The sequence below is a fragment of the Chelonia mydas genome, chromosome 1 (genome assembly GCF_015237465.2).
Source record: "Chelonia mydas isolate rCheMyd1 chromosome 1, rCheMyd1.pri.v2, whole genome shotgun sequence".
NCBI lineage: Eukaryota > Metazoa > Chordata > Testudines > Cheloniidae > Chelonia > Chelonia mydas.
Genome location: NC_057849.1, coordinates 115,942,425 through 115,961,953, shown reverse-complemented (window position 1 = coordinate 115,961,953; position 19,529 = coordinate 115,942,425). Strand labels below are relative to the sequence as shown.

At 42.7% G+C, this 19,529-nt stretch overlaps 1 protein-coding gene across 2 annotated transcripts in view; it reads left to right on the top strand.

The window, feature by feature from the left end:
* NPAS2 (neuronal PAS domain protein 2) overlaps positions 1-19,529 on the top strand; it is a 174,959-nt gene that overhangs the window by 78,163 nt on the left and 77,267 nt on the right. For both annotated transcript variants that reach the window (XM_007068965.4, XM_043536900.1), the window contains exons 2-3: positions 8,236-8,289; positions 14,651-14,799. In XM_007068965.4, coding sequence (XP_007069027.3) covers positions 8,236-8,289; positions 14,651-14,799 — 203 coding nt within the window. The remainder of the gene's footprint in view (positions 1-8,235; positions 8,290-14,650; positions 14,800-19,529) is intronic.

Below are 19,529 nucleotides of genomic sequence, written 5' to 3'. Positions count from 1 at the left end.
CTATAGCATCCAGCATGGCAGGACTATCTAAGTGCCTCATCCAAAAAAAAAAGAGTTAAAATCAGGTGCGTAACGTGGTCACTGCCATCTTGTGGCACTGTCATCTCTCCTCTTACTCCTCACTTGTTAACCTTGCTCTAGTAAAACAGCAGGACTTTGAAGTGAAGTTTCATAAATATTAGTAAGTTTTACTGTGCTTTGGCGCAAACTCACAACTCAGAGGAAAAGAGCACAGCTGCTAGCTCAGAGTCAGAATGAAGCTCACTAAGTCTTGGTAAGATTCACTTTGAAGTCCTACTGTGGAGAAGCCAGTGAGACAGGGAACGTGCGGATTAGAGCAGGGGTTCTCAACCTTTTCCTTTCTGAGCTCCCCCGACCCCCAACCATGCTACAAAAACTCCATGGTCCACCTGTGCCACAACAACTGTTTTTCTGCATATAAAAGCCGGGGCCAGCACTAGGGTGTAGCAACTAGGGCAATTGCCCGGGGTCCCCCACCATAGGGGGCCCCGCAAAGCTTAGTTGCTCAGACTTCGGCATCAGCCCTGGACAGTGGGGCTTGGGGCCCCAGGCTTCAGACTCATACAGTGGTGCTTCATCTTTCTGCCCAGGTCCCCAGCAAGTCTAATGCTGGTCCTGCTTGGTAGACCCTCTGAGACCAGCTTGCAGCCCCGCAGTGGGCCCCATGCCCCTGTTTCAGAACCACTGGATTAGAGGAGCTATCCTTCTTCAAGCAGGAGGCTTGACCACTGTGCCACTGTAGGAATCTAGCAGCGTTGTCCCTGATTCCCTCAAATTATTTATTAATTTAATGTTTGTATTGCCATTACCTGCTTCCATCCCTCCATCCAGATAGGCAATTCCCCATCCATTCCTTCCCATATTTCCTCCTTGATATCCAGCAAAAGAGCAGCTGTTGTTAAAGGCCTGCCCACCGCTCAGATGTGAACATGATTCATCAGAGATACCTCTTCCCTATTTCTGCATACATCTCTTATCCACGCCTTGACCAGATACAGTATTTGTTTTCCCGGTACAGTACTGGTATCCAGGAGATCTAATTTAGGGCTCAGGTGTACACCTTAAACAATGGGTGACGCAGTGATACTTTGTAACATGGACGAGCAGTTTTGGAGAAGAGGGGGAGAGTTCCCATACAGCATTAGGTGGTCCTTATCCTGGCTGACCGGCATAATAGACTGCATGCAGGAGATGGCAGGGGCTGCGGTTACCTAGTTTCTTTGGGAATTAGATGCTGGAAAGAGGATGAGACAGAGAATAGACAGGCCACGGCTTTAATTTGCCAGCTAGCAGAGTTGGCCAGTCACATGGGGAGACTGTATTCCACCGTTTCACGGGGTGTTCCAAGTAACTGTTCCCCAGCACAACCTGGGAGTTCCAGTGGACCTCTGTGCCTCTCTGCCCCTGTCATGATGGGCAAAAGAGTAAGTTTTTCAATCATGTTTGCTCAATCAAGTTAGCTTAATGGGATTGTAAAGCTCCCTTATATTTCAGCCTAACACCTATGAAGCCAGGTTAGCTGGCTGTTTTATGGGCTATTGTGAAACCTATGACTGATCACGTTTATTTTATTGTCACAGTCACACCTCATAATGTATTATCTCACGGTTTGTCTTCACTACACGGCTAAATCAGCACCACTGTGATCGATGCAGCGGCATTGATGTAGTGGGTCTGGTGAAGATGTGATAAGTCAATGGGAGAGCACTCTCCCGTCGACTTAATTAATCCACCTCAACGAGAGGCAGAAGAGCATCTCCCGTCGACATAGCGCGGTGTAGATATCACTGTAAGTCGATATAAGTTATGTCGACTTAAGTTACGTAACTAAAGTAGTGTAACTTAGATCGACTTGCATCATTAGTGTAGACAAGGCCACAGGCACAAGAGCTGTGGGGGGTGGGTGGGGAGATCTAGCTTAGCAGATGTAGCAAAGCAGTAGCATAACTTGCTAAAACCATGTTTCATATGCACTACAAGGTGATCAAGGCCAGATGAGTTTTCTATTTTGAGCTCAGTTTCTACTGGGAACAGAGTATATCAAAATAAACACACACAACCTTTATCCAGGAGAATCCTTGGAGTGAGCTGACATTGTGCCTACATGACGTCTCTCCCAAGCAGCTATCATTGTATGAATGAATGTGGGGTGATAGGGAGATGCTTATTCTGTCTTTCCCTGTCAGAGGATACAGGACTGGTGGTTTGAGCTACTCTTGTGTTTCCAGGATACCACTATTTCCCCAATAAATGCAGCACACACAGAACCATAAAAAACATGATTTAAATATTTCAATAAAAATGCAAATTATCAGTTTCAGCTGTTGTCAGTAAAAATTGGTACAAAAATTTGTTATTTTTCACCTTGCCTCTTGCTTTGAACAAACAAGTCAAAAACGCTGTTTACCAGACATAAAGATGTCAGGTACGATGGATCTGTCAGCCAGCCATAACCCCCACAGGGGACAAGAATAGACGCTGGTAGACACACCCGGCTAATGGGCAAAGAGGTCTGAAAAGGTGTAGTTAGCCAAGAAAAGGGGCAGGGCTAATTCCCACACCAGGGGGCATATCCGCAGCCAGCAAGCAATTGGCACTAGCTGAAAAGAGCACAGTGAGTCAGGCCATTCTGAATCTTGCCCTGTACTGGCAAGAATCATTTGGAACTGGGCATACCACTGGCTATGTCCATTCACCCAGATGTATGTGGAGCAAAGATAGTTTTTATCCTTTAACTTGCTTTATCACACTTCACTATTTTATTATTTTGAACAAATCCCTCAGGAATGCGGCACTTTGTCTGACAAGGGCCTTGGCCAACGTTTTTGGAAGCGGCCATTGACTTGAGACAACTTGGGCCTCATTTTGACAAGTGCTGACCTCTCCCAGCTGTGAGTTCCTACTAAGCAGGAAAAATGATGACTTTCCCGTCAGAAATCTAATTAAACACCCCCTCTTGTGCACTGACCAGGCTGCTGTGAGGAGATCTGATTACTGAATCTCCCATGTGCTTTAAGCCTCCAGAATCTGAACAGACTCCAGGCACTGCCCCTAGTTTGGGATCCTTAGGCCCACTCTTGCGGTGCAGATCTTCAATCTGGCATCCATTCCTGAGGGCTTAGACCCCATGGTCCAACTGCCTAGCTCTTGACCCCTCAACCTCCCCTGTGGCTTAAGCACAGCCTCTCCCAAACTACAGCAATGTGGGTGCTCTGGGGTCACATGCTAACCCTTCAAGGACATATGACAGGTGTTGCACATAACACAGAGAGACAGACTTTGCACAGGATTCTAAAACGCCAGTGCTCTTTACTTAAGAGTTAAAACACAACATAGTGCCCCTCTTGGGGGACTGTGTAGGTTCCCCCATTTCATCAGACTCCTGCAGCAGCTTCCCTCTTTTTGAGCTGGTGAAAGTGACCAAAGACACCAAATAGATCAGCTCCTGCCTTTTATAACCTTTCAGTCCCTCTGTCTAGTAATTCCCAGATCAGCCTAGTGAGTTGGTTGCCAGGAGACCATCCCCAGACAAATCAGTAAAAAGACAATGGAGAAGACAAAGAGCTGCACATTCAAAATGGAGTTTGCAGCGTGATAATTAGAGAATTATAAATTGTAAGTTGACATATTACCCAAATTCTTATACCACTCCCTGAAAATCAGGTCCAAGTTATCTCAAGTTGGACATCTAAAAAGTGAGGCACACAAGGGCCATTATGCTATCTGGGGATTGCTGGAGCTCAAAAGCACTGCAACCACACAGCTTTCCTGGACATGCCCCTGACTTGCTTCCTCCAATGGAGGCTATGACTTAGAGGTAAATTCACTGGCTCTGTGCTCCCTTGGATTTCCCCATGCTGGGGAATCCACAGCACCCTGTTCTGGCAGCTTTGTGGCGGAAGATCAGGCCCAATATGTACATGTGGTGAGCTGAGGGTTTCTTTTTTTCTCTTCAGGTATGTTCTCATTGTGGACTATCAATTTCAAATGCTGACTGATTTGGTGGCTCACTTCAGCGAGAGACTCCTGATAGTCTTCTCTGCTGCTTCAAGCTGCTTACTGTCTTTTGCTTATTATCCACCTGCTGACTCCTGCCATAAGACTAAAGGCACAAACATGATGGTCATTGCTAAGTACTCTTATGGTAGGAGTCAGCAGGTGGGCCTATTATTCATAGGGTTGCAAATTCTTAATGTGTGAGCACTGTTCAGTCTTGGAAGAAATACTGCATTGTTGTCAGTTTTGTCATGCAAGTTCGTTTGGAAGGAGCTGTGGCAAGGAGCAAGTGAATTTGTTCTCTGCCTTAATCACTCTAATGAGAGAGATCTTTGGGACTCAGTTCTGAAAGAGGGCGTTCCCTGTATGCTGTCTGTGACCTCCCTCCCCTCTGTTCAAAGACTGGTTGGAAAAGTATAAAATAAAAGAGTTGCACTAAGAATATGCCCAGACTTCATGTCACTGATTTCTGCTCCAACAGGAAGCTGGCCTGCAGGCCCAGACATCTTCTACAGCTTCTCAGAGGGGCGACACAACTATTTAGCAAAAAATAAATTTTTTTCTTCCATATCTATTTTATTGACCACAGTTCTAATTTCATATGCCAAATACACACTCACAAACATTGTTAGCAACACTTAAGATGCTCTGGAGATTTGATTGTGTCAACAAATGGATGTGGAATCAAAGTGACAACTGGATAGTGTCTGATACTGGTAGCATCACAGCAGATCTTGGATGTGACATCAGTCAGTGAGAAAGCCAAATCCTGGACAGAACAGAGGAGTTAGGTCTATTGCCAGTGAGTATGGGCATAAGTTTCCCCCACAGTATAATTCCATGTATTCTGTAGATATCCAGTAAAACAGTCGTTCTTTTTCTCTTCATTAATAAAAAAGTACAAAATGGTAACAATTACTGCAGTACGCAGAATCAGAGTTTGTGATCAAGACAATGGAGATGCCTAACCTAGTGATTTGAGCAAAGGCCAAGGGATTTAAGGCAAGGAACTTCTGGGTTATAGTCCTTGCTTCTGTGACTGCTTCTGTGTTCTTGGACAAGTCATTTAACCATGTTGCCTCAGTTCCTACCAATGGGCAAATAATTTTAAAAACTATTGAATTATTTGTTTGAAAATGTCACTCCATTTGTAAAATATATTATTTGAGAGTATATTTTTCAGTTCATTTTATCAGTCTGACTCTGTGGCTCAGGGTATAATTTTTAAAAGTGTTCGTTGATTAATTTTAAAAGGTAATGAATTTTGTCAAATAAATTATTTGCTAAATAATATTCAGCTGGCTGTATGAATTTCCCCATTATGAAATGTGGATAATGATACTAACCTGCCTCATGGGCGTGTTGTGAAGCCTGATTAGCTAATGTCTGAAAGCTTTATGAGCACTACTTACTATTATTTCATAGAATCACAGAATATCAGGGTTGGAAGGGACCTCAGGAGGTCATCTAGTTCAACCCCCTGCTCAAAGCAGGACCAATCCCCAACTAAATCATCCCAGCCAGGGCTTTGTCAAGCCTGATCTTAAAAACCTCAAAGGAAGGAGATTCCACCACCTCCCTAGGTAACGCATTCCAGTGCTTCACCACCCTTCTAGTGAAAAAGATTTTCCTAATATCCAACGTAAACCTCCCCCACTGCAACTTGAAACCATTGCTCGTCGTTCTGTCATCTGCTACCACTGAGAACAGTCTAGATCCATCCTCTTTGGAACCCCCTTTCAGGTAGTTGAAAGCAGCTATCAAATCCCCCCTCACTCTTCTCTTCCGCAGACTAAACAATCCCAGTTCCCTCAGCCTCTCCTCATAAGTCATGTGTTCTTTGTCTATATTCTGGATTACAGAACACAGCAATTCCAATGTGCCAGTCATCAATAAAATCCAACACGTGCCCTCTGTATCTCCTATTTATGCTCCTCCACTACCCAATTAAAATGCCATTAAGCTTCTCACCTATAGTGGCTTTATCCTCAGACCAATGAACAGCAGCTTTTAACCTCCTGCTATATTTGTATTGTTACAAAAAATTAACAGCATAATTTGCACGTATATCTCATATTTCTTAGCTAACAAGTGTCTCATGAGTTAATGGAGGACAACTATCTACTAGCTACTGACAAAATTATCCATAATTCTTCCCATTGATCAGTTTTCATTATTCTTTTTAAACAAATATTCTTGAGACAATAAAATTCCTGTGCAAAATCATATGTTGAAATTGTATTCGGCCTAAGTAGTGCATATTCGTAACTTGGCCCTCCTTTTTTAACTTTTTGTTGCATCATACTTCCTAAATTTTGTGGAATCATTTAATGGAAAGAATAGTGATACAGAATGCCACTTTGCAAATCACAGTGTAGGAAGTCTAAAGTTTGAAACATTGTGCTGTTGATCCTGAAAATCCTTGTGGGGGTTGCAGAAGTGCATAAGGGTTTTGTGCTCTGATACAAGTGGGAGTACATGCCTTGAATGGACACAGGTAATGATAAATGCAAGGCTTTGTTCTCCTCACTGCTTGGTATTATGTCTCAAGCCTCCCTTCTTCAAAAGAGTGCTTGACAAAAGAGGGGCAGGCAGTGGCCAGAGAACGAATGTATCCGGCTGTGTACACATTACCGCCTACGTTGGTATAAGTTATGTTGCTCAGGGGTGTGAATAAGCCACTCCCTGAGCAACGTAAGTTACACTGACCTAAGCGGTGGTGTGGACAGCGCTATATCAGTGGGAGAGTTTCTCTTGCCAACATAGCTACTGCCATTTGCGGGGGCTGGAGTAATTAAGTCAATTTAGAACGTCTGCACTCAGTGCTACAGCAGGGCAGCTGCATCGGTGCAGTTGCACCACTGTAAGCTCTGTAGGGTAGCCATAGCTTGAGGAGACACAGCTGAATCCTCGGCTGTGCTGAGTTTACACGGCTTTTTACCTGTCTTGCCTACATGATTTACCTATTTTACCTACTCTTCTTATGAGCTATGGTTGGCACTTGTACGTATCTGTTGCAGGTTCACAATGGCTCATTCTTATCGAAGCAATGGACATACGCCTTATGGCAGATCGAGAATTTAGTCAGTATCTGTTCCAAAACGGTTAATACTGACAGGTCTGGTAAACGTTCAGTTTTGCACAGGGGTTGCATTTTTTCTGTGACAAGTCAAGTTGGTCTAACATAGGACTGACAGCTGCACCACTTAAAAACCTATCGAACTCTAAAAAATTAAGCTCAAGTCAGATAGTGAGAAGGCAGTTGGGCCCATTCAACCCCTGACCTCTTGACTGAGACTTCAACAAGGGTCTCAGACATTGTCAGTTGCAAGGCTGGTTTTTGCAACGTGTAAAAAAACCTGTACTCTAGGAACTAGACTGTGTCAATAGGACTTAAGCACATGCTTCAGAGCTTTGTGGAATTGGGCCCACAATGCATCCTCATATTACCTTTGCCTTTGGCGTTCCTGCCGAGACTCTTGTAGGAACTTTAAGCTTCCCCCAACTGGAGGAACCGCCCGGGAGGGCAGTAGTGGAAAGTAGTGCTTTTCCCCAGGGGTGAATCCTCTTTGGGACAGGCGGCATTGAATGTGCAGAGGGGTTCCATATTTACCTCCCTGTATCTCCTGGGGTTCATCTAGCTCAATGGCTTTCAACTGTGGTCCATGCACCCCACCCCCGCCAGGGGAGTCCACAGACTATGTCTAAGGGGTTCGTGAAAGGTTATTGTTACCGTAGAGCAGTGGTTTTCAATTGTGGTCTGCAGACCCCGGAGCTCCGCAGACTATGTCTGAGATTTCCAAAGGGATCTGCACCTCCATTCGAAATATTTTTGGGGTCCGCAAATGAAAAAAGGTTGAAAACCACTGGTCTAGCCTAGTAACTTGGAGGTGTCCACAGTAGACAGATTAGACTGTAAACTTTTCAGAGGGACTGTCTTTTTAGTATGTGTTTTTACTTTGCCTACCACAATGGGGCCTTAATCTCTGATTGGAGCCCTTGGCTGCTATTGCAGTACAAAACATTAATAATGAATCATAACATCTACAATAGATGGTTCTTAAAATTAAGGTCTGAGTTTAAAACCCTGCTGACATGTTTATTTAGCTTGGGTACCGTCATCTTTATTACAGTAAAGCAGAAGTGTGACTCTGAGATTAACCTGAAGGTAGAGCTAATGGCAGGACAACTGAAAATAACTCTGCATTCTTTCCACAGGAAAAGCTGGTCAGACAATCTCATGGATGAAAATGAGAAAGACAGGGCAAAGAGGTGAGCCCTTTTTTTCTCTTATAACACTGTTCATTTTGTTGTGAACCTAAGGTTTTATGTTGCTGCAGAAGCTGTTTTTTCCCTCCTAATTAACCAAAAGGGAGAGAAAAATAAAGCCAAATACAACTTGAAAAACTGTTGAATCACAAAGCACTATTATCAGCCATCCTTTAAGAACAAAAGCATGTCAATAGTGCTTCCTCTGAAAAATATCAGCAAGCCAAATACAAGGGTTATTTTTTCACATTACTGCATAGGATCAACCGAGGAACCTACAGAACGCTGTTTCTGCCACAGTACAACTGTCTAGTCCACCATGTGTATAAAATAACACATGTTGTTATATAATCTTTATGACAAACACTTTGTAAAAGAAACACAGATTGTTAACTGAAAATAATGAGGTTTTCTTATTATGTTACTCAGTTTATACATGGGTAATCATCTGATAATGATTTGGGAGAAAAACAAAACAAAAAACGACTAATACTCTCAAATCACCTAATCACCAAAAATGAATAACATTACAAACATTATTTCAGACCTAAACATAATCTCCTTTCATATGTGCTTGTTATGGTTTGGGTTAAACTCCATTGAAGCTAGGGTAAATGATGGTGCAGCTAAATGCCCCTTTGGTTAGTAATAATCAAAACAATAGAAGCCACCACCAAACACACAGATCCACTTGGCAAGACTGAGTCAGAAGCTATGCCATGCAGGGTGAGGGGTTTACCAGGATTGATACAGCAAATGCAGGGGTTAAAGCATTGATTGATAGAGCTATTATTGTGTGTGTCTGTGTTTTTGAGGAAAACCGGAGAAAACACTAGAGAGCAAGGACAGAAAAACCAAGGGCACAATCAGAACAAGCACTGGGAATGTGGTCTTAAGAAAACATAAGCAAGAGTTTAGGAAAAGAAAGAAAAAAAAAAAGCTGAGAGAGACAGCTTTTGAGCTGAGTGCTGATTGGAAAAGGTGCCTGCTACTGTGAGCAAAGACACTGTCTCATGATTGTTGGATTCCTGCTGTGTTTGGGGAAACAGCTCTTTGTACATTCTTTGTAAATAAACAGTATTGCTTCAAAGAAACATCTGGTTCCATCACCAATTACTGCTCCTAACTGGAACAACCCACAAGACGCTGAATTTTTAGCTAATTGATTGGGTCTAAGTGGTAACGTGCTATTAACTACAGTGGTAAAGTCACAGTTCATACATACACAGGAAATTGCTACTAACACTTTGTAGGGGTTGTCTTTTCAGGTAGGAAATCATTTGTTGCAGTAAAACTCCATAATAATTGGCTGGCACCAGGAGTGTCACAGAATCTGTTTGCTAGCAACTTTTTTGGAAGTGTGATCAGTACTGCGACCAGCAGTTTAACTGGTGTAGAGGGAGCCTTAGGTTGCATGTACTTTTTTCCTTTGTTCTTTCTAATGAAAGTATTTCCAGTCCAGGCACAACTAGTTGGTCCAGGCTCGTCTCTTGATTTTTTTCCTGCTTCTTCCCTTCTGCAGCCTTTTTTCACTAACATAGGTCAGAACGCTCTTCAGCCATGCTCAACTGTTCTCCTTTGTTTCTTTTCTAATTCATGCATGCTCGAGATACAGAAGCCCACTCTTTGATACCAGGAGCAATGTGCAGACTTAACTGCTGCAAACACTTAGGACTGCAAGGGATGTCTTCTAAGGCAAAGGGCCTATCAAAGTTTTCCCAAAGCCACTGTGCTGACACTCTTCACAAGGGACTTAATGTATGACAGTTGCTAAACATAGTATTATTAATGCATACTACAAAGAAGCACAATATAAGGATGCGCCTAACCATCTGTAAATAATGTAGACCTCTGTGAATGGAGGAGGAGGATGAAGGGAATGGATGCCTCATTCCACATTACATCATGAAAAAGATGTCTTTGGAGATGGTCTATCGCAGCTGAAAGTGTCATACAAAGTGTCAAGAATTATAACATTGCTGGAATGCAGGGTTGTTTTTCATGGAGTGGGGAATGAAGCAAAGGGGAGAACAGGGGGAGGAATTCCAGATTTAACTGTCACTACCAGTTCACACACTTAGGTCCAAATTACTTTTATGATGCATGCAAGGCAACCATTTAAAAAGGGGGTTAGTGAGCAACATACACACAGAACGGACATAGGAAAACACATATCTTAAATAGTGGTAGTTGTCATTACCATCTGCTGACATATTAATGCCTCTTTTTTTTTTGTAAGGGGCATTTTTGGTGATGCATAGGGACAAGCCTTTGTTAATATTTACTCAGAATCAAAATTCCATTCAGACAGTGTATCTTTTTTCCATTAGCATATGCCATATTGCTTTGAAGATAACCAGGAGGTACATAACCAGGACTAATGGTATGAATTGTGCAATCAGAATTTGCTTCCTTTAATAGTTTGATATAGTTTATGTCAATGCCCTGCTCTTCAAAAGCTTTCCACACCGCATTGATCTCTATGCTGTTGAATGCTGCACTACAGATATAACCTTGTTTGATACTCCCCTTCACATCCAAGTTAAGAAAGGTGTGCAACAAGGAGACACGGTTTCACCGAAACTCTTCACAGCCTGCCTCGAAGTGATAATGGGACAAATGAATTGGAAGGGTGGAATCAACATCAACGGGGAACAGGTAAACCGTCTCAGATTTGTGGACGATATTGGGTTGATCGCCGAAAATGATATCGAACTACAGAAAATGCTGCAAGAACTCAACACAAAAAGCAGCCAAGTCGGATTGAAAATTTACCCCTCCAAAACGAAATTTATGTGGTCTGATACCTTACCAAAAGTCCAGATAACAACCAAGGGAGAACAAATAGAAGAAGTTGAGCAATATGTCTGTTTGGGCCAAGAAATTAACATGCGTCAAGATCAGGAAGGTGAACTCTCGTGAAGAAAGAAAGCAGGTTGGTGTGCATTCAATTCTATCAAGGATGTCCTCCAAGGAAAAATCAAAAAGGCAACACGTACCATAGAATCATAGAATCATAGAATATCAGGGTTGGAAGGGACCCCAGAAGGTCATCTAGTCCAACCCCCTGCTCAAAGCAGGACCAAGTCCCCGTTAAATCATCCCAGCCAGGGCTTTGTCAAGCCTGACCTTAAAAACCTGTAAGGAAGGAGATTCTACCACCTCCCTAGGTAACGCATTCCAGTGTTTCACCACCCTCTTAGTGAAAAAGTTTTTCCTAATATCCAATCTAAACCTCCCCCATTGCAACTTGAGACCATTACTCCTCGTTCTGTCATCTGCTACCATTGAGAACAGTCTAGAGCCATCCTCTTTGGAACCCCCTTTCAGGTAGTTGAAAGCAGCTATCAAATCCCCCCTCATTCTTCTCTTCTGCAGACTAAACAATCCCAGCTCCCTCAGCCTCTCCTCATAAGTCATGTGCTCTAGACCCCTAATCATTTTTGTTGCCCTTCGCTGGACTCTTTCCAATTTATCCACATCCTTCTTGTAGTGTGGGGCCCAAAACTGGACACAGTACTCCAGATGAGGCCTCTCAACTCAACAGTCCTGCCAGCAATGTTGTACGGCAGCAAAACATGGGTGCTGATGAAGACAGAGGAGCAGCAACTGTGTGTCACAGAGAGGGCAATGGAAAGAAGAATTCTGGGAATTTCAATACGAGACCGAGTCCCCAGTGAAGTGATCAGACAGCAGAGTGGAGTGCAGGATGTCGTTGTTGAGAGCAGGCATAAAAAATACGATGGGCCAGGCATATAACGAGGCTCACTGACAATCGATGGACTGCAGCTGTCGCCGAGTGGTACCCACAGGAACTGAAATGACCACTCAGCCAACCCCCAAAGAGATGGGAAGATTTTATCATGAAAAGACATAGCCGCATATGGAGAAGGAAGGCCAGGATACGAGAAGAATGGAAGATGTGCTGTGATTGGCGCAATCTGTAGGAGGGCTGAAGGGCCAGTCGATCAAGGTGAAGGGTATGAAATTAAGATAAGGACAACTTCAGCAGAGTATCAGGGATAGTGCCCTAATAGTGATATTTACTAGACTATGGAATAAGCTTCCAAGGGAAGTGTTGGAACCTGCATTGTTCAAGACATTTAAAACTGGACTGAACAAAGCACTAGCAAATATAGAATCCTGCATTGACAAAGGGAGAGATTAGATGACCTAATAAGGTTTTCTGTTTTCTTCTTTTAAGGATCCTACTCTGTTCATTGATTTGGATCTTGGTCGAGTTATTTCCACTACAAAAGTTTTCAGATTTCCTTTGTGAATAAAATGTCAAGTGTTAAAAATAGGTACTTTCTGGTTTCTGTCAAAACATATTTTACTTTCTAGGCAAGCAACACTTACTCTATATATGGTTGGGGAGTTTCAGTTTTTGGAGGAATGGGAGCCTTCAAGCTAACATGGGCTGAGGATTGAATTACATGAAAATAAAATGTTGCTGTTCTTTAAATCTTCTTGAATTGTTTGGAAATACGATGAAGATGGATTCAAATCTTGTCCCGACAATCTTCTGCATGTGTAACAGGAGTAGGCTTAAATCAGTTAGACAGCATCCACCCAAACTTTTGTGTTCAAAGCTGTAAAATAACCAAAGATTGGCTTCTTTCCAGTAAAAAGAAAAGGAGTACTTCTGGCACCTTAGAGACTAACCAATTTATTTGAGCATAAGCTTTCGTGAGCTACAGCTCACTTCAGCGGATGCATTCAGTGGAAAATACAGTGGGGAGATTTATATACACAGAGAACATGTACAAATCAGACGTCAAGAATTATAACATTCAAAAACCAGTCGGAGAACACTTCAATCTCTCTGGTCACTCGATTGCAGACCTAAAAGTCGCAATATTACAACAAAAAAAGTCAGAAACAGATTCCAACGAGAGACAGCTGAATTGGAATTAATTTGCAAACTGGATACAATTAACTTAGGCTTGAATAAAGACTGGGAGTGGATGGGTCATTACACAAAGTAAAACTATTTCCCCATGTTTATTCCCCGCCGCTGTTCCTCAGACGTTCTTGTCAACTGCTGGAAATGGCCCACCTTGATTATCACTACAAAAGGCTCCCCCTGCCCCCCCCCCCGCCCCCTGCTCTCCTGCTGGTAATAGCTCACCTTACCTGATCACTCTCGTTACAGTAAAGAGAAAAGGAGGACTTGTGGCACCTTAGAGACTAACAAATGGTGCCACAAGACCTCCTTTTCTTTTTGCGGATACAGACTAACATGGCTGCTACTCTGAAACCTCTCGTTATAGTGTGTATGGTAACACCCATTGTTTCATGTTCTCTGTGTATGTAAATCTCCCATTGTATTTTCCACTGAATTCATCCGATGAAGTGAGCTGTAGCTCACGAAAGCTTATGCTCAAATAAATTTGTTAGTCTCTAAGGTGCCACAAGTACTCCTTTTCTTTTTGCGGATACAGACTAACACGGCTGCTACTCTGAAACCTTCTTTCCAGTGCATTTCAAAAAGTATTCAGGCCAGAGAGCAAGACAAACAAAAATTACTGCCTCCAGCCCCCCACCCCGTCACTGGTAACATATGGAAGCCTCCATTGTCATATCTCTGCTGAAAATATTTATTTACATATTGGTCCTTGGAGGCAGGGCCGTCCTTACCCGTACGCAAAGTAAGCAGCTGCATAAAGCAACAGGAAATTCGGGGCACCAAATTAAACAATTCTACAGGATGCTTATAAACTGCCATAGTTTTTTTACTTTTTTATCTGACCAAGAAATAATTTAGGATACCTAAGTGTTTTGATCAGCCCAAAAGTTTGAGCATTATAAATTGTTTTCTGGGCCAACAAAAAGTGTTGCCATATTATTTACCTTGTCTACTTACAATCTTCCTTTACTGAAAGTACCTCAACATAGAATGCATGAATTTTGAGTACACCTACACACATATGAAAACCTGTGCTCACAAGACAAGCTTTATAATTTGTCTGAAAACAAGGACATTAAATTCCTCCACATCTTGTCCTGCTGCTGGAGTGATAGGGGGAGGACAGAAGAGCCAACATGTGCCCCCTGAGTGAGCCCAGGAATAAGATAATAAAGTCACAGAGCAGAGATTGGAATAAAATCCAGCTCTGTTGTTTCCCATCCTAGCACTCTATCCTTCGGAGCATGCCGCTTTTCAAGATGTCCCAGCAAAGAGGTCACAAAGATGACAGTGAGAAGGTCAGTTCTTGGTTGCTTATGTAGCTTTGCCCAGTGCCAGCCATCAGTGTTCACACACTGATTCATAGCGAGTTCATTTTCTAAATAACATGTCGCAAGAAGAATATGTAATGATTACTCTTTCTAGGTCCATTCATTATTTTTTTCATACTTATAGGGCTTCACGTAACAAGTCTGAAAAGAAGAGACGTGACCAATTCAATGTTCTCATCAAAGAGCTCAGCTCCATGCTTCCAGGCAACACCCGTAAAATGGACAAAACTACAGTGCTTGAAAAAGTCATTGGCTTCCTGCAGAAACAGAATGGTAAAAATTGCTAAACCTATCCATGTACAGTCAAACTGAACCAAATCCTTGTTACCCCAGTGATGGTCAGAGTGGCTCAGGTGGTTAAAAATTTCATAGTAAGATTTTTTCCAAGTCATAGTTTATGACGAGAAAACTTAAGGGTACCATGCAACCCAAATCAGCCTCCTCGGCTGCTCCTTGGTACAGGATAGTACTTATCCTACTTGCTCTGTAGTATAATGCCTGTTCAGACCTGATGGGCTTGCTCAAGACTGCCTTTCTTGCTCACAATGCTCCTTTTGGCTGTTGGGCTCAAGTGAATGAAGCTGGTCAGTCCTCCGACGTTCTAAGGCAGAGGATGTATGCCTCCCTAGCTGACTGAATATCAGGCAGCCAGGGAAGAAATGCAAAGGACACAGAGCTCTGAAATGGACCTGTGAGCTAAGCAGGGGAGGGACTTGTGATCTGCACAAAACAGTGATCAGGAGGGAAAGAGGAAGCTCCCTTCTCATGATACCAACAGACTTTTGACTGGAGGGGGGAAATATTCTTCTTAGCTTCTCTAAAAGTAGATGTAGGGAGCCAGTCTGTTCTCTCCTGGGGTACTGTGAAAGGGGGCTGTGACTCCTGCACACTGTGGGCCCTGAGTATGAAAAAGAAGCAGCTTCTGAGGATAGGGGATAGAGGAGTTATCATATGAGAAGCTTGCCTGTGTGCCTCGGTACAGCCCTGGTATAGAGCTGGTGGATTTGGAGTGGGGTTGTTTTCCCTGGATAATCCAACCTGCTATTAAGCTAGCATCCAGAGTCGTGTCTCTCCCAGGTCTCAGTTTCTACTTCATCATGCCCGCTACACCTTTTAACAGATGAAAATCCATCAGGGATTCTTTAAAAAAAAAAAAAAATGGAGAAAGTGAAGGTTCAAGGTTGTGAATTTAAATAATTTTCTGTACAGAAAATATCTTAAAGAAAGATCACATGGCATACTTTCTGGCTTTAAAATATTGATCATTGTTTCTCTGGCACTTGGATCCATGTGCCGTCACACCAAGCAGCCTGAAGAGTGGCGAAAGGAGGGGAGCTCAGAACTAATGTGTGTATAATGTAATACAGTGGGAAATTCTGACATTAAAGGCCAAATTTTTAAAATTGGTTTAATAAATTGTATTCACAAATATTTGCTTGCATAAATCTGGGGGACTTCTACCCAATGTGCACAAGCAAATACCGGTTTTTCATTTGCATAGGTGCAATTTTAGTTTGGTTTTAAGGCCGTTTGCAAATTTGGCATAGAAGAGCACAATAAAGACAGCTGCTGAGTAGTGATCACAGCCAGAAATTTATTTTAAAATATATCTGAAGGGTGAATGTTTATTCTCATAAAAACGTGTCAGCTCTACCATTATATCTCAGTACTGATTTCTAACCCTTGCTGTTCCAATCTTTGGGGGCCCCTCTGAGCAAAAACTATAAATGTGCTGAATTGTACCACTCTTCTGTGATGTGAGTAAACTTTAGAGACAGATCACCTCTTGCTGAAGAAATCCTGAGGTTAGGGTGGAATGCTGCAAATTTTGCCTTGCAGAGTTTTCACCATATTGTTCTACCAGAAGTGTGGGGTTTGCCCCCTGCCTCATACCCCATGAAATGGGCAGATGCTTCAGCCCCCACAAATCATAGATCCCTTGAGATCCTGGAAAATGATCTGGAAGTGTTGACCATTCACTTGAAGGCTTTGTGCATGCTCCAAGTTCCTGGCAGGATGGCAGTGGCTCTACAGCTATACCCCTTTCAGCAGTTTGATTTGTCTTGCGTACCCCAAGTTACACCTCCCTTAAAAACTACTTGCTTACAAAATCCTTACACAGAAATACAAAAGTGTCACAGCATAGTGTTACTGAAAAATTGCTTATGTTCTCATTTTTACCATATAATCATAAAATAAATCAATTGGAATATAAATATTGCACTTACATTTCACTGTCTAGTATATAGAGCAGTATAAACAAGTCATAGAATCATAGAATATCAGGGTTGGAAGGGACCTGAGGAGGTCATCTAGTCCAACCCCCTGCTCAAAGCAGGACCAATCCCCAATCAAATCATCCCGCCAGGGCTTTGTCAAGCCTGACCTTAAAAACTTCCAAGGAAGGAGATTCTACCACCTCCCTAGGTAATGCATTCCAGTGTTTCACCACCCTCCTAGTGAAAAAGTTTTTCCTAATATCCAACCTAAACCTCCCCCACTGCAACTTGAGACCATTACTCCTTGTCCTGTCGTCTTCTACCACTGAGAATAGTCTAGAACCATCCTCTCTGGAACCACCTCTCAGGTAGTTGAAAGCAGCTATCAAATCCCCCCTCATTCTTCTCTTCTGCAGACTAAACAATCCCAGTTCCCTCAGCCTCTCCTCATAAGTCATGTGTTCCAGACCCCTAATCATTTTTGTTGCCCTTCGCTGGACTCTCTCCAATTTATCCACTTCCTTCTTGTAGTGTGGGGCCCAAAACTGGACACAGTACTCCAGATCAGGCCTCACCAATGTCGAATAGAGGGGAACGATCACGTCCCTCGATCTGCTCGCTATGCCCCTACTTATACATCCCAAAATGCCATTGGCCTTCTTGGCAACAAGGGCACACTGTTGACTCATATCCAGCTTCTCGTCCACTGTAACCCCTAGGTCCTTTTCCACGGAACTGCTGCCGAGCCATTCGGTCCCTAGTCTGTAGCTGTGCATTGGGTTCTTCCGTCCTAAGTGCAGGACCCTGCACTTATCCTTATTGAACCTCATCAGATTTCTTTTGGCCCAATCCTCTAATTTGTCTAGGTCCCTCTGTATCCTATCCCTGCCCTCCAGCGTATCTACCACTCCTCCCAGTTTAGTATCATCCGCAAATTTGCTGAGAGTGCAATCCACACCATCCTCCAGATCATTTATGAAGATATTGAACAAAACCGGCCGCAGGACCGACCCCTGGGGCACTCTACTTGACACCGGCTGCCAACTAGACATGGAGCCATTGATCACTACCCGTTGAGCCCGACAATCTAGCCAACTTTCTACCCACCTTATAGTGCATTCATCCAGCCCATACTTCTTTAATTTGCTGACAAGAATACTGTGGGAGACACAGTCCTTGTTTGTCTGAAATTTTAGTTTGCACTGACTTCGCTAGTGCTTTTTATGTAGCCTATTGTAAAACTAGGCAAATATCTAGATGAGTTGATGTACCCCCTGGAAGACCTCTGCGTACCCCCAGGGGTACATGTACCTCTGGTTTAGAACCACTGCAATAGGGGGAGATCTGCACACGGAGGGTTCCCTTATGCATGCACGTCAGCCTCAAATCAGGAACAAGACTAAGAGCACCAGAATACCTTATCACTTGTAATCTAAGCTAATTTTGACAGTAGGGCACAGTTGCCAACTTTCACGTGGTAAATAAGCACCCTGACTTTTACAATAAGCCAACAATCAAGCTAATCCCATTTCAAAACAAGGCCAAAACAAGCCAGTCCTTAAGAACCATAACACTCTGTGTGACTAGATCCCCCGGTGTGCAGTCTGGCACTGTGGTGGGCCCTCTGTGCACTCCTGACTCTCTCCCCCACTTGCCCCTGCTTGCCCGTTGTCCCTGCCTGCCCCCCTTTGCCCCTGCTTGCCGGGAGCCAATAAAAAAAAAGAAGTAACAAGCTACCATAAGAGACAAGCCAAACAAGAAACAAGCTACAAGCCAAAAACTAGCCAACAAGCAACTCTAAACAAGCCCAATTTCTGCATTTTTTTCGTGGGTTTGGCATGTTTGCAGCAGGGACTGATTCTCATTTGATAAGGCCTCTTTACACTGCTCAGGCAGTGTATACACAGTTCTGGAACAGTGTAAATGGGCCACATCTCCAGAAGTGACAGTCCTCAAGACCATGTGGAATTCCAGTGACTTCACTAGAACTCCATAGAGGTGAACGGGTCCAACCTCACAGAGCAGCTTGCAGGACTGGGGCCTAGTGAATTAATCTTTGCCATTTTGCTCTCTTTTATTCCTTGGACAATCTTTCCACCTTCTCAGAGTTGAGAGATATGGGTGTAATAAAGAAGCAGTTAAAAACTCTTACATCATGACACCAACATAATTAAGTCACAAATGTCAAAATAATTGAGGAAAGAATTATAGTTAATCTGTTATTGTAGTGATGGTTCTCTTTTAATTAAATATTGCCATAGACAAAGTGATTTCATGCAAGAGGGCACAATTGGGACATCTGAAAGTTTCATTATATCTGTTATTCTTTTCAGCTTCTTTGATAATTGTATATACCTATTTAAAATGTGACAGTAATGATATATCTTTCTTTTTAGCTGCCCAAGGCAGAGTAAAGGAAGATGTTAATATGCACACTTTAAAAAATCCACTAAAGAACAACCACATAAGTGTAATAATAAGCGTAAATGGAGTAGCTGATAGCACCAATAATTTACTCAAAAAAGGCATTTTACTTTCTTTTACCTGATTGTTCTCTGTTTAGTAAACAGCCTATGATTGTATATAGAGGTTGGACTGAATTGCTATTGGTTTTGTACCCTTTAAGAAAGAAAGAAAGAAAGAAAGAAAGAAAGAAAGAAAGAAAGAAAGAAAGAAAGAAAGATACTTTTCAGACAAAAGTCCATTATTTAAAAGTTTAAATCAACAGTAAACATGCAACATACTACAAAACAAACAATTCAGTTTAAAAACATTGCTTTATCC